A 15,503-nucleotide genomic window follows, 5' to 3' on the forward strand; every position below is an offset into this window, starting at 1 on the left:
TATGGTCCAGGCTGGGTACTGGAACACAATCCTTCTGGGAAACCTTAGGAGACAGTGTGGAGCACAAGCCTCAGGGTTAACGTCCCTGCGTGAGGGAGTAGGGGTATTTACACACCAGCTCCTGTCTGGTGACTGAAGGCTGCCTGGGGAGAGCAGAGGAAGATGTTAAATTCCCCAGCACTCCTGGCTGCCTGTGCTTTAGCAGATCTGACTCAGGTGGCAGACAAAGCCCTCAGGCAGTGTTGCAGAAAGTCAGGCTAGGGTGACATGGAAGGCACCAGGGCACATACATCGGCTCACCCATGTTACTCAAACAGTCTATTTTAGACTGGCTATTGAACAGTTCACAGTGTGGATGAGTGCTTCCTCAAGGGTTATAGTCCTGCAGTTACTTCTTTTTCTATTTTCTGTTCCTCCCCAGAGCAAAATTTCTCACAGGAGTTGTGTACAACCACTTTTCCACACCTTCAGACACAGTTATCTGCTCAACACGTCTTTAAAAGGCTTCAATCTCTTTCTCTTTAAAATAATGCTTTTCCTAAATCACCAAAACCCCTGTCTTTGCCAAATCCAACTGGTACTCTTCTGTCTTCAACTTACCAGCCTCTCAGAGGCATGGGCTCTAGCTTCTCCTGCACTCCAGTGACTGCACATTCTCTCCCTCCTCAGTCTCCTTGGATGAGTCTCTAATTGTGAATGCTGGACGGTTTCAGGTCTCAGCCTTGGGCTTCTCTCTCCCTCTTTCTCTTTGTTTCTGTATATCTTAATTTTTAATGAAAAGCCTTAAATAACTATAGAAAAGTGTGAATACTTTATATGTAATCCATTTAGGAATTATTTATATTTAAAAAATAAAATTGGGAAATATTTTTAGCATTCTTAAACTATTTCATGTCAAAAGAAGAGAGGAAATTTACTCATCATTTAGGAACACTTATAAAGCTATGGGCTTCCCTGGTGGCTCAGCTAGTAAAGAATCTGCCTGAAGTGCTGGAGACCTAGGTTTAGTCCTTGGGTTGGAAGATTTCCTGGAGAAGGGAAAGGCCACCCACTCCATTATTCTGGCCTGGAGAATTCCATGGACTGTATAGTCCATGGGGTTGCAAAGAGTCCAACACGACTGAGCAACTTTCACTTTCACCTTCACTTTCATAAAGCCACTGGTAAACCAAAGCACCTGCTGATAACATTCACTTTTCCAGCTGTCATCTTTGGGTAATTTTAGTCTCACAGAAGACATCTGACACCAAGAGGCATCTAAGTTGCCAAAATTAGATCTGCAAACTCATAATTATTCCTAGCAGAGGTCCTCAGGTCCTTATTTTAAAGCCTATTAAATCTTACTTTACAAGCTAGTTTAAAAGTAGTAAAAAGTAAAGTATTATTATACAAGATAAGAAATAAAAATATAGAAAAAATAGATGTGAAATTTTTAAAAGTTAATTTGCTGTTAGTAAGTGTATATGAATGAATCTGTAAACCCCTGTACCTATGTTTGTTAGACCTTAAGTGTATTGCACCAAATGGCATAATACTACTGCTGGTAATGATATCAAACAGTTAATAATGTTTGTCATTATGTTCTGCATACTGCGAGGGAGGGACATCAGCAAAACATGTTAGAAAAAAATCCATAAAAAGTCAATACTTTTGTTTTAATATTGACACATGATGGACTTCATTTCTGTTGTCCACATATAATGAAAGCCTTCATGCAAAGGTGTGACTCTTAAGAATGGGAATTGTACACACATTATAAGTTGTATGCTTGGTGAGGGTAGGAAATACATTTCATTCAAATGCAATTTGGTACTTTTCTACCCACAGCTTCCCTGAGAGTGCAATTGAAAGTAGACTGGATGAAAGGAAGCAAGGGAAGTCTCTTCTCAGAAAACAAAGAAAGAATTCTAAAGTTCTTTATGTTTAGACAGAATATTTCAGGTTTTTAACCTCAAATTTTATGAGTATCTAAAATATAGATTAAATAATAATATGCAATACATATTAATTTTATAGATGTATTTCTTATCTCAAACTCAATTTCTCTTAATTTCACTGAAGTTATATTTAATAAATGTAAAATTTAATGAAGCAAAATGGACTTGGCTTGCAAGGGGTGGGAAGGAGATTATAACTCTGGTAGTGTTTTGTAAGTTATTTTAAAAATTGACAAGCAAAAAGGTAAATTGTTCTTATTTTCTTGATTAAATTGAAGAAAGTTATCATGTGATGTATAAGTCTAAGAAATACTATAAGGGATCAATGGGGAATTTTATTAATATGAATCTCAATCTATAAGTTTAAAAATCTCATATCCTCTATTATAACACTTCATTTTTTAAAATTGTTATTTATTTGCTTATTTTAATTTTTACCATGCTGTGTCTCTGTTGCTATGCATGGGCTTTCTCTACCTGCGGTGGGCAGGGGCTACTCTTCATTGTGGTGCATGGGTTTCTCATTGCAGTGGCTTCTCCTGCTGTGGAGCACAGGCCCTAGGGCACACATGCTTCAGGAGTTATGGTTTGTGAGCTCAGTAGTTGCAGAGCGCAGGCTCTAGAGTACGGGTTACACAGCCTGTGGGATCTTCCAAGGGCAGGGATAGAACCCACGTCTCCTGCGTTGGCAGGCAGATTCTTAACCACTGGATAACCAGGGAAGTTCGAATGTATAATCATCAGTGTCTCACAAGCATTTCATAGATTTTTCTTTCTGGGGGAGGTGGGGTGGGGAAGGTACAGAGATTTCCTTCTCTCCCCTGCCTCCACACCCTATAGCCTCCCACTATCAACATAGAGTGAAAGATTTGCTACATCTGATGAATCTATAGAGACACATCAGTCACCCCAAATCCATAGTTTACATCAGGGTTCACTCTTGGTGTCGTGCATTCCATGGGTTTAGACAAATGTATGATAACATTTCCATCATTGTGGTATATTACAGAGTATTTCCATTGCCCTAAAAATCCCCTGTGCTCCATCTACTCATCTCTCATCCCACCTCCACCCTCTGGCAACACTGATCCCTTACTGTCTCCATAGTTTGCCTTGTTGTCATATAGTTAGAATCATACAGCATGTAGTCTTTTCAGACTGACTCCTTTCACTTAGTAATGAGCATTTACGTTTCCTCTTTGTTGTTTCATGTGTTGGTAGCTCATTTGTTTTTAGTGCTGAGTAGTACCTCATTGCCTGGATAAACCAGTTTGTCCATTCACTTGTTGAGGGATATCGTGATTGCTTCCAAATTTTGGTAGTTTGAATAAAGCCGCCCTAGATACTTCATAGGTTCAAAAAAAATGGTTTCTCTTCCTTAAAAATTAAATACATAATGAACCAGCTTACTTGAAATATGCATCCATTCCAGACTGAAGTGTCACCTCCTTTCTTTCATTTCATGCTCTCTCCATATTTACATTCAGTTCAGTTCAGTCGCACAGTTGTGTCCGACTCTTTGGGACCCCATGAATCGCAGCACGCCAGCCTCCCTATCCATCACCAACTCCTGGAGTTCACTCAGACTCACGTCCATTGAGTCAGTGATGCCATCCAGCCATCTCATCCTCTGTTGTCCCCTTCTCCTGCCCCCAATCCCTCCAGCATCAGAGTCTTTTCCAATGAGTCAACTCTTCGCATGAGGTGGCCAAAGTACTGGAGTTTCAGCTTTAGCATCATTCCTTCCAAAGAAATCCCAGGGCTGATCTCCTTCAGAATGGACTGGTTGGATCTCCTTGCAGTCCAAGGGACTCTCAAGAGTCTTCTCCAACACCACAGTTCAAAAGCATCAATTCTTCAGCGCTCAGCCTTCTTCACAGTCCAACTCTCACAACCATACATGACCACAGGAAAAACCATAGCCTTGACTAGACAGACCTTTGTTTGCAAAGTAATGTCTCTGCTTTTGAATATGCTATCTAGGTTGGTCATAACTTTCCTTCCAAGGAGTAAGCGTCTTTTAATTTCATGCAGTCACCATCTGCAGTGATTTTGGAGCCTAAAAAAATAAACTCTGACACTGTTTCCCCATCTATTTCCCATGAAGTGATGGGACCAGATGCCAGGATCTTCGTTTTCTGAATGCTTTAAGCCAACTTTTTCACTCTCCAGTTTCACTTTCATCAAGAGGCTTTTTAGTTCCTCTTCACTTTCTGCTATAAGGGTGGTGTCATCTGCATATCTGAGGTTATTGATATTTCTCCCAGCAATTTTGATTCCAGCTTGTGCTTCTTCCAGCCCAGCGTTTCTCATGATGTATTCTGCATATAAGTTACATAAGCAGGGTGACAATATACAGCCTTGACATACTCCTTTTCCTATTTGGAAATAGTCTGTTCCATGTCCAGTTCTAACTGTTCCTTCCTGACCTGTGTACAGATTTCTCAAGAGGCAGATCAGGTGGTCTGGTATTCTCATCCCTTTCAGAATTTTCCACAGTTTATTGTGATCCACAGTCAAAGGCTTTGGCATAGTCAATAAAGCAGAAGTAGATGTTTTTCTGGAACTCTCTTCCTTTTTCCATGATCCAGAGGATGTTGGCAATTTGATCTCTGGTTCCTCTGCCTTTTCTAAAACCAGCTTGAACACCTGTAAGTTCACAGTTCACGTATTGCTGAAGCCTGGCTTGGTGAATTTTGAGCATTACGTTACTATGTGAGATGAGTGCAATTGTGTGGTAGTTTGAGCATTCTTTGGCATTGCCTTTCTTTGGGATTGGAATGAAAACTCACCTTTTGCAGTCCTGTGGCCACTGCTGAGTTTTCCAAATTTGTTGGCATATTGAGTACAGTACTTTCACAGCATCATCTTTCAGGATTTAAAATAGCTCAACTGGAATTCCATCACCTCCACTAGCTTTGTTCGTAGTGATGCTTTCTAAGGCCCACTTGACTTCACATTCCAGGATGTCTGGCTCTAGGTGAGTGATCACACCATCGTGCTTATATTGGTCATGAAGATCTTTTTTGTATAGTTCTTCTGTGTATTCTTGCCACCTCTTCTTAACATCTTCTGCTTCTGTTAGGTCCATACCATTTCTGTCCTTTATTGAGCCCATCTTTGCATGAAATATTCCCTTGGTATCTCTAATTTTCTTGAAGAGATCTCTAGTCTTTCCCATTCTGTTGTTTTCCTCTATTTCTTTGCATTGATCGCTGAAGAAGGATTTCTTATCTCTCTTGCTAGTCTTTGGAACTCTGCATTCAGACGCTTATATCTTTCCTTTTCTCTTTTGCTTTTCACTTCTCTTCTTTTCACAGCTATTTGTAAGGCTTTCCCAGACAGCCATTTTGCTTTTTTGCATTTCTTTTCCATGGGGATGGTCTTGATCCCTGTCTCCTGTACAATGTCATGAACCTCATTCCATAGTTCATCAGGCATTCTGTCTATCAGATCTAGGCCCTTAAATCTATGTCTCACTTCCACTGTATAATCATAAGGGATTTGATTTACATCATACCTGAATGGTCTAGTGGTTTTCCGTACTTTCTTCAAATTAAGTCTGAATTTGGCAATAAGGTTTTCATGATCTGAGCCACAGTCAGCTCCTGGTCTTGTTTTTGTTGACTGTATAGAGCTTTTCCATCTTTGGCTGCAAAGAATATAATCAATCTGATTTCAGTGTTGCCCATCTGGTGATGTCCATGTGTAGTCTTCTCTTTTGTTGGAAGAGGGTGTTTGCTATGGCCAGTGCATTTTCTTGGCAAAACTCTATTCGTCTTTGCCCTGCTTCATTCCGTATACCAAGGCCAAATTTGCCTGTTACTCCAGGTGTTTCTTGACTTCCTACTTTTGCATTCCAGTCCCATATAATGACAAGGACATCTTTTTTGGGTGTTAGTTCTAAAAGGTTTTGTAGGTCTTCATAGAACCATTCAACTTCAGCTTCTTCAGCGTTACTGGTTGGGGCATAGACTTGGATTACTCTGATATTGAATGGTTTGCCTTGGAAACGAACAGAGATCATTCTGTAATTTATGAGATTGCATCCAAGTACTGCATTACGGACTCTTTTGTTGATTATGATGGCTACTCCATTTCTTCTGAGCGATTTTGTCCACAGTAGTAGATATAATGGTCATCTGAATTAAATTCACCCATTCCAGTCCATTTGAGTTCGCTGATTCCTAGAATGTCGACATTCACTCTTTTCATCTCTTGTTTGACCACTTCCAATTTGCCTTGATTCATGGACCTGACATTCCAGGTTCCTATGCAATATTGCTCTTTACAGCATTGGACCATATTTACATTAATTGTTGTTAATATTAGCATATCGATTCTTTCCGTCTTCTATTTTTTTAAACAGTGGAGGAAAATGTAATAAAACACCTAAATGGATCTACAAAGAAAGGCCATTATGGTACAGAGGTGATTGTTTTATGGAAACTGAACAAGTTGACTGATAGAAATGGATGGCAATACTTAGTTATCAGTTGCTGGGTGAAATTCTAAGTTTTGAAGTAAGAAAAGTCGTTTGAAGTTAGCAGAGTAAAGGTGATGACCCAACAGAACATCTAGATGTGTGCTAGAAATAGCCTCCAGGCTGTTTTGATTAATGAGTAGAAACTTAAATCTCTTGGCTGTTGCAGAACAATAAGTGACATACACATAAAGGTATCAAAACTTTTAGTCCAGAATTTGGTCTCAATTTAGACAGAGTGGCGTCTCTCATGGGATACAAGCAAGCTATACCACATAATTTGATTCTGAACTTTGTGTGGCTACATGACATGGAGTTAAAGTATCCTTACAGATCAGCTCATTTGAAGAGGTAGCACCTCAGGCTCTTGGACCAAAACTACCAGCTTTGAAGCAAAAGCCAGTTGCTTTTTCCCAGTTGCTTCTTTTCTAAAGCTATCACCTTACCATGGACCCTTCATCTGGTTGTCAATAGTAAAATAAAATATTGTCATCACACAGAATCCAGAGAAACCCACTGCAGAGAGCAAAACAAACAAACTCCTCCCCTACCCCCCTCAAAAAAAAAAAAAAAAAAAAAACACAAAAACCCCTATCACTTTGATCTCGATTCCTCTATGTGGTAGACTCTGGTCAATAGTAAAATAGCATCACCAGGCAGAATCCAGCAAAACCTACTACAAAGTAAGAATCCAGAAAGAACCTACAGTTGAGTCAGAAAAAGGTATTAGCTGTCAGTGCAGTAGAGATAAGTCAATACACAGTGGGCTGATTCTGAGTTAACAGGTGATACACAACACGTTTTGCCATGAAAGAGAAATGAAAGAATGGGAATGGCAGGCAGAGCCTGATAGCTTCTTTGCCAGAATAACTCACAACTTCCTTGTTGCTTTCATCACTCTTAGCATCCAGCATTTTTTAAGATCTTCTCCCATTTTGGTCATTGTTCAAAGCTTTCAGTACCATTTTTGCTGTTGCTGCCTGGGTTTTCTCTAGTTGTGGTGCGTGGGGGCTACTGTTTGTTGTGGAACATGAGCTATTCATACTGTTCATGGGGTTCCCAAGGCAAGAATACTGAAGTGGTTTGCCATTTGCTTCTCCAGTGGACCATGTTTTGTCAGAACTCTCCACCATGACCCATCCATCTTGGGTGGCCCTACATGGCATGGCTCATAGTTTCATTGAGTTAGACAAGGCTGTGATCCATGTGATCAGTGTGGTTAGTAGTCTGTGATTGTGGTTTTCCTTCTGTCTGGCCTCTGATGGATACGGATAAGAGGCTTATGGAAGATTTCTGATGAGAGAAATTGATTGCGTGGGAAACTGAGTATTATTCTGATGGGTGGCAACGCTCAGTAAATCTTTAATATAATTTTCTGTTTATGGGTGTTCTCTCTCTGTTGTTTGGCCTAATGCCAAACTATGGTGGGGGTAATGAAGATAATGGAGACCTCCTTCAAAAGGATTTGTGGACACAATGTTGCATTCAGTGCCCCTAACTCAGCAGCAGGCCACTGCCGACTCACACCTCTGTGGAGACTCCTGGATACTCCAAATCCTGCAGAATTTCTGAGGGTCAGTAATCCGGGAGCAACTTGGCTGGGTGACCTGGCTCAGGGTCTCCCATGGGGCTGCAGTCAGATGCACGCTGGAGCTGCAGCCATCAGAAGGCTTCTCTGGGGCCTCACTCAGCAAAGTAATTCTCAAAATTCTCCAAGCTAGGCTTCAACAGTACATGAACTGAAAACTTACAGAGGTTCAAGCTGGATTTTAAAAAGGCAGAGGAACCAGTGACCAAATTGCCAACATCTGTTGGATCAAAGAAAAATCAAGAGAATACCAGGAAAACATCTACTTCTGCTTTCTTGACTATGCCAAAGCCTTTGACTTTGTGGATTACAAGATACTATTTACAATTCTTTAAGAGATGGGAATGCCAGACCACCTGACCTGCCTCTTGTCTGTATGCAGGTCAAGAAGCAAGAGTTAGAACCGGACATGGAACAATGGACTAGCTCCAAATTGGGAAAGGAGTCTGTCAAGGCTGTATATTGTCACACTGCTTATTTAACTTATATGCAGAGTACATCATGTGAAATGCTGGGCTGGATGAAGCACAAGCTGGAATTAAGATTGCCAGGAGAAATATCAATAACCTCAAATATGCAGATGATATCACCCTTTTGGCATAAAGTGAAGAGGAACTAAGGAGCATTTTGATGAAAGTGAAAGAGGAGAGTGAAAAAGCTGGCTTAAAGTTCAACATTATAAAAAAGAAGATCATGGCATTCTGTCCCATCACTTCATGGCAAATAGATGGGGAAACAAAGGAAACACTGACAGATTTTATTTTCTTAAGCTACAAAATCACTGCAGATGGTGACTGCAGCCATGAAATTAAGAGATGCTTGCTCCTTGGTAGAAAAGCTCTGACCAACCTAGAAGTGAAGTGAAGTGAGGTCGCTCAGTCGTGTCCGACTCTTTGCGATCCCATGGACTGTAGCCTACCAGGCTCCTCTGTCCATGGAATTATCCAGGCAAGAATACTAGTGGATTGCCATTTCCTTCTCCAGGGGATCTTCCCAACCCAGGGATCGAACCCAGGTCTCCTGCATTGCAGGCAGACGTTTAACGACTGAGCTACCAGGGAAGCCAAGACCAACCTAGACAGCATATTAAAAAGCAGAGACATTACTCTGCCAACAAAGGTCTGTCTAGCCAAAGCTGTGGTTTTTCCAGTAGTCATGTATGGATGTGAGAATTGGACCATAAAGAAAGCTGAGCCCCAAAGAACTGATGCTTTTAAACTGTCATGTTGGAGAAGACTCTTCAGAATCCCCAGGACTGCAAGGAGATCAAACCAGTAAATCGTAAAGAAAATCAGTCCTGAATATTCATTGTAAGGACTGATGCTGAAGCTGCAACTCCAATACTTTGGCCACCTGATGTGAAGAACTGACTCATTGGAAAAGACCCTGATGCTGGGAAAGATTGAAGGTGGGAGGAGAAGGGGAACAGTGGATGAGATGGTTGGATGGCATCACCGAGTCAATGGTTGTGAGTTTGAGCAAGCTCTGGGAATTGTTGATAGACAGGGAAGCCTGGCATGTTGCAGTCCATGAAGTCACAAAAAGTCGGATACGACTGAGTCACTGAACTGAACTGAACAGGCTTTTCATTGCAGTGACTTCTCTTGTTGCAGAGCATGGGCTGTAAGCACACAGGCTTCAGTAGTTGTGGTGCTTGGGCTTAGTTGCCCCTTGGAGGCATGTGGGATCTTCCTGGACCAGAGATTGAACCTGTGTCCCCTGCATTGGCATGTGGATTCTTATCCACTCTACCACCAGGGAAATCTAAAGCACTTCTCTAAAAATGATTCATGATTTATTCAATCATTTTGCTATTGCTGAACTTAGGATGTTTCTAAATTCTAATATTATAATAAGCACTGCTCTGAGAAACATGAAAGTGAGAGTTAGTCGCTCAGTCATGTCCGACTCTGTGATCCCATGAACTATACCCTGCCAGGTTCCTCTGTCCATGGAATTCTCCAGGCAAGAGTACTTCCTGGAGTTGGTTGCCATTTCCTTTTCCACGAGACCTTCCTGATCCTGGTATTGAATCCTGGTCTCCTGCATTGCAGGAAGATTATTTACTGTTTGCGTATTTGTACATAAATAGCTGCCTATAGTTGACTTTTTATCTTCTTCATCTTCAAAGTGGAAATCTTATTGAGTTGCACAGAATGAACATTTTTAAGGCTCTTAAAAATAAATATTGTTAGATTATTTTGTGAAAAAAGTATTCTAATTTATATGTTGCCAATAATATACTACGGTGCCTATCAGACTTTGCCTTCATTAGGATGGGGTATTCTGGTTTTTCTGTGTGTTTTTTTTTTTTTTTTTTAATGACTATTAGGCCTCTTTATTTCGCTGAAAAACATTTGAAGGGTGAAAATGTGTGACACAATCAGCGACAGCAGCATCACAAAACATCCTTAATTTATCAGGGTAAGAATGAATGTGTTTGTGTTATTTTATTATTTTTTATTCTTTTGCTGAAATTTCCTTTTTACCTATTCTTTTTCTAGATTGTGATCCTAATGAAAATAGGAATTTCAATTTTTTAGGTATATTCTTTTCCCAGGACATCTTTATCAACTTTTAACAGTTTCTGGACAACTCATCTCAGTAATGGACTAGTGTTTCTGATGAACTGAAAACAAAATAACTCAAGGTTCCATTATTATGATAACATCTTAAAGGGAGATCAAATAGAATATATTGGCAGAGAATAAGGAGTTTTGTTTAAGTTTTTATACCAGAACTCTCTGTAAAAGTGTCATAATGCAAGTATGTCTGAGAGCCAGTGGGAAGTGACAGAAGTAATTCATTACTAGTAACAAAGTTCTGAAATGTGAGGATGATTTCTCTTCATGAATTAGATCACATTCAAGGATTTTATGTCCAGAAAAGGATACTAAGAAGTTTCAAAAGATCTTAGTTAAAAATAAAAACAAATAAAAAGACAGCAGAAGCTAAAGGAACTGAATGTATTTGTCAGTTTGGAGATGGCTAATTATGGTCCTGAGATAGTTGTGGGGACCAGATGAAACAGTCTGGGGCAGTCTGACAGACTTCCAACTGCAGCAACCAATTCCTTTATTTTTGAAGTAGAACTAGTTGCTGAGTGTTTACAACACTGGAAAATGTAGGGAATGTAAAAGAGGACTGTAAATCAGGACAAGTCTGGTACCATACATTGTGGATTGCATTATCTGAGAGAAAGCTAACACAAGAAAGGTAGGTAATTGAAAAATTAAAATTTTCAGCTCTAATCATTCTTTTTTGCAACAGAAAATTTCAAACATGCATGAAATATCAAGAAAATAGTGTAATAAATTCTCATCATGCCCATCAATACAAAATTATCAACACCTTGCCATTCTTATATGTTTGACTCATAAAAAAAAAGTTTGAATACATTAAAGGTTTCTTTAAAATCAATCTCCCCTCAGGCATTAAGGTATAATTGACAAATAGTATATATATGTAGATGTTGAACATGTTGACTTGATTTACATATACATTGTGAAATATTCATCACAACTGAGAGAGTCAATTCCTAGGTAGGTTGCTAAGAAGTCCAGGGTCCCCGAGGAGGAGAAAGGGGTCTGGAGCCCTCAAGAAGAAGAAAGGGGTCTGGGGCTCTCAAGGAGAAAAAGACAAACTTTTTTTTCCTACATCACTTTGTGGTAGTCAATATAACAATGTAGCTTGCTCCAGAACATGTTTCTCCTTCTTGAGAACTTTCTGACTAATCCTGTCATCTTCAAATGTGTGTTGTGGGAGTGGGTCTAGTAAAATATATAAGACCTTGATAAGACTACTTAGTGGTGGCACTCTCCATCCCCCGCCCCCATCCCCCTTCTGATGTCTATATCAGAAGATTTCTCTGTCCTTTTTCACAGTTTAATAAAAGTCTGCTACCCAAAAGCTCTTGAGTGATCAAGCCTGGTCCCTGGCCCGAAGCTAAATCTTCTGCTTTGGAGATCACAAATTTGACGCCATTCACCATAAGCTATCACAACCAAGCCAATCAACATGTCCATTACTTCACACTTTTTCCATTTTTCTGTCTTTTTTTTTTCTTTTTTATGTTGAGAACTACTACTCTTTAAGCAAATTAAAGGTACACAGCAATATTATCACATTGCTGTACACCAGTTTTCTAGAACTTACCTTTTCATCTTGCATAACTGAAGCTAAAAGCCGTCATTAATAACACCAATCTTAGCCAAGATATATGAGAAATTATTAAAGAATAATATGGTAATCTTGTTGAAGGTACATAAATTTTGATATTTCTTCATTTAGAGTAGAAGGGAAGAGAACCTGTTGAGCTGGTAACTCAACACTTCTGAGTAGGAGCCCAAGATTTTGTTCATTCAGTCCTGCAGTCATTCATTCATTCACACAGCATATTCTAGGCACTTTTCACACACACTGTCCATGTACCAGTGAGACAACCATGCTGAACCCCAAACTTGGGTCCAAGACCTTGGACAAGGGCTGTCCTTGAGCCTCATCTTTCTCATCTGTAGGATAGGAATAATACCTTCCTGACCAGGACATTGTTAGAGTTGAAACTGAGGTAAGGTCCCCAGAAATGTATTTTGTGACATATGTCACTGTTATTTATCTAAGTTTTGAAAGCATAATGAAAGAAATTAGGAGGCAGTTTCTCTCCCCCCAGACTCCCCTTTCCCAATCTAAGAGGGCAGCAAAAAGCTCACAGAGGTTCCCTCACAATGCAACGTGTGAGATGCCACAGGACATCTCACATGGGCTGATCATGCCTTCTGCCAGCTTTCTCCGGGCCTTCCCCACAGCCCATGGGGAGCTTCGGAGCAGCAGAGGAGGGCAGAACCTGAGCCTCCCCTCTTTGCCTTCTGGGTAAGCCCCGGGCTCAGAACAGGAGTTTCAGCAGAGTTTGCAGCCAGGTGGGATCCTTGGAGTTCGTTGGTTTGTGCTGTCAGGTCTGCCTACCCTCCTCCATCAAAGAGCCGGGGCCCTTGCCTCCCACGTGCTTGTGGCTCCTGGAAGCTTTGGTCTGACGGCCTCTTCGTCCTGCAGCCCCCCACACACGGCCCTACTTCTCCCAGAGCCGTGACAGCAGCGCAGAGCCGCTGACCCGGAGGCGACGCGGGAGGTTGCGCAGTCCCGGGAGGCGGAGACCTGGCAGGCGGTGGGTGCTCCACCCCCAGAAGCCTGTTGTTCTCAGGGCCCGCCCAGCAGACCCGGTAAGCGGACTGGTCTCTAACATCCCCGCGGTCGCCTCCAGGAGCAGCGGGAGCCTCACCGCCGGCAGAGCAGCGCAGCGCCGCTCCATGCCCGCCCGGGCAGGCATGATGCCGCCGCTGTACCAGAAGTTCAACCCGCTGCAGAAAGCGAACCTCTGCTCGCGCCTGTTCTTCTGGTGAGAGCCCCCCGGGCCATGATACAGGGCAGTCATAGGGCCCTCCCCTGCCGCGCCTTTCGGAAACAAGTGTGGACCCTCCCAATGCCGTCCTGCTCCCCCCTGCACCCTGGGAAGGTGGGGCAAGACTGGGCAAGGAAGTGGGGAGCAGGGGTGGGGAGGGGACCCGGTGACCTGGTGGCGGAGGAGATACAGGGTCTCCGTGCCTTGCCCCTGGCAGCCCCTCCAGAGCCAGAAAACAGGAAGCTGGAAGGCTGCCTAGGGGGAATCACAGCCCAGAGGGAAAATGCACTGAACACCGGCCTCTACTCTTACAGGCTTCCCCTGAACTGCTCAGGAATTCCCAGTTCTAAACTGAAGCGTCATACCTCCACCCCCTACCCCGTCCCCAGCCCCAAGCAAGCAGCTTATGAACAGCTTCCTTTATCGAATAGTGCCCTGGACCGTTGTTGTTGTTCAGTCCTTCAGTCCTGTCCAACTCTTTGCAACCCGTGATGGCAGCACTGCCGGTCTCTGTCCCTCACCGTCTCCAGAGTTTGCCCAAGTTCATGTCCATTGCATCTGTGATGTCATCTATATATCTCACTCTCTGACAGCCTGTTCTCTTGCCCTTAATCTTTCCCAGCATCAGACCCTTTTCCAGCGAGTCGTCTGTTTGCATCAGATGACCAAAATACTGGAATTTCAGCTTCAGCATCTGTCCTTCCAAAGAACATTCAGGGTTGATTTCCTTTAAGATTGACTGGTTTGATCTCCTTGCTGTCCAAGGGACTCTCAGAAATCTTCTCCAGCACCACAGTTCTTCAGTGCTCCACCTTCTTTGCCATCTTTCAGTAATGTCCCCACCTTTTCCCACATGCCCTGTGCGACAGGGTGTTCCAGCTCCACTGGGTTCCCTCTGCCCCCATGTCTATGACCATGTATTTCTTTCCCTCTCCCTTTCTCCCTGTGTGGCTCTCACTGTATAACCTGGTTCCTAGTTGTGGCAAATTTCACGTGGGTAAAACAATGAAAGGTTTTTTATTTAATGATTAGGAACACTATATTTGAACACATTTTGCTTTTGCCTGGGACAAACAGTCAGGACTGGAGGATTTATTTGACCAGCCCCTTTCCTTATTGTGGATATCTCCACTTCCACCTTTGAGGATCACTCTGGGGATAGGGTCCCTGAAGCCTGTGAGGTCTTTCCCAATCTCTAGCCTTCAGAGAAGCAGGGCATGGTCTTGATGCAGGTGGTCCTGCCCAGGAATCATTTGGTCCTGAAACCACAGAAGGGTCCCTGAGCCCAGAGGAAACACACAGATGAAAAAGAGCTCCGAGAGTTGCAGCTCTTAACTGAAGTGTTCCATGTGGTAGCTGGGGCCACTAACTATGTGGTCCTTAACCTTTGGGCTTTAATCACACTTGGATGATTACTAGTTGTTTTATTTCTGGACCCTAACCCATTTATATTTCCCAAATTTCTAGTATTTCCTTCTTTTATGGGACACCCAGAGGGATCTCCAGAGATTGGGAGCTCCTATGCTTGTTTTGATGGTGGTGTATTTAATGTGTGTAGCTTCATCTCTTGGCCATTTGGTGGCCCTTAAGGAAAGAGGGGCCTAGAAGAAGGTATATGGGTGTGGTTATTGTAAATAATAAAGTAGAAAAAAATTGTCCTTAACTTCACGCAGGGCAAGGAACTTTCCAAACACCTTCTGTTTGTGAATTTTCAAAGTGTATGTGCCTGGAAATGGGAAGGTGAGGACTTTTCATTGATTTGGGTAGGCACCCATTTCCAGTTTTCCTGCTGGAGGGAAAGGTACTATTGCCACTTATTTTATACCTGAAGGCACTGAAGCAGAGAGGTTGAGTAAGTTGCTTACTGCCACACAGCCGGTAAGTAATGGAGCAGGATCCCAAGTCAAGCAGTCTGGCTCTGAGGATGGTGTTCCTTGTATATGTAACTGATGTCACCAAATTGGTCTCCTGCCTTGTGCTGGGCTCCTAGCCTAGGCTAAGACCCCTTTTCTTGGCTGAAGAGGTTGTTTTTCCACTCAGATTCCTACGGCCAATAACTAAATTGATGGTTAGACTGGAACAGCACAAGTTTTATTCAAT

General features: G+C 42.2%; 1 protein-coding gene across 3 annotated transcripts in view; it reads left to right on the top strand.

The window, feature by feature from the left end:
• Window positions 1-12,985: 12,985 nt before the first annotated feature.
• Window positions 12,986-15,503, top strand: part of LOC129624648 (ATP-binding cassette sub-family C member 4-like) — a 174,094-nt gene continuing 171,576 nt past the window's right edge. For 2 of the 3 annotated variants that reach the window (XM_055542800.1, XM_055542803.1), the window contains exon 1: window positions 12,987-13,400. In XM_055542800.1, coding sequence (XP_055398775.1) covers window positions 13,312-13,400 — 89 coding nt within the window. In that variant the 5' untranslated portion in view covers window positions 12,987-13,311. Of the gene's footprint in view, window positions 13,401-15,503 lie in introns of all 3 variants that reach the window. The other variant, XM_055542802.1, reaches the window with a different exon arrangement.

This window comes from Bubalus kerabau, chromosome 12 (genome assembly GCF_029407905.1).
Source record: "Bubalus kerabau isolate K-KA32 ecotype Philippines breed swamp buffalo chromosome 12, PCC_UOA_SB_1v2, whole genome shotgun sequence".
Classification (NCBI taxonomy): domain Eukaryota; kingdom Metazoa; phylum Chordata; class Mammalia; order Artiodactyla; family Bovidae; genus Bubalus; species Bubalus kerabau.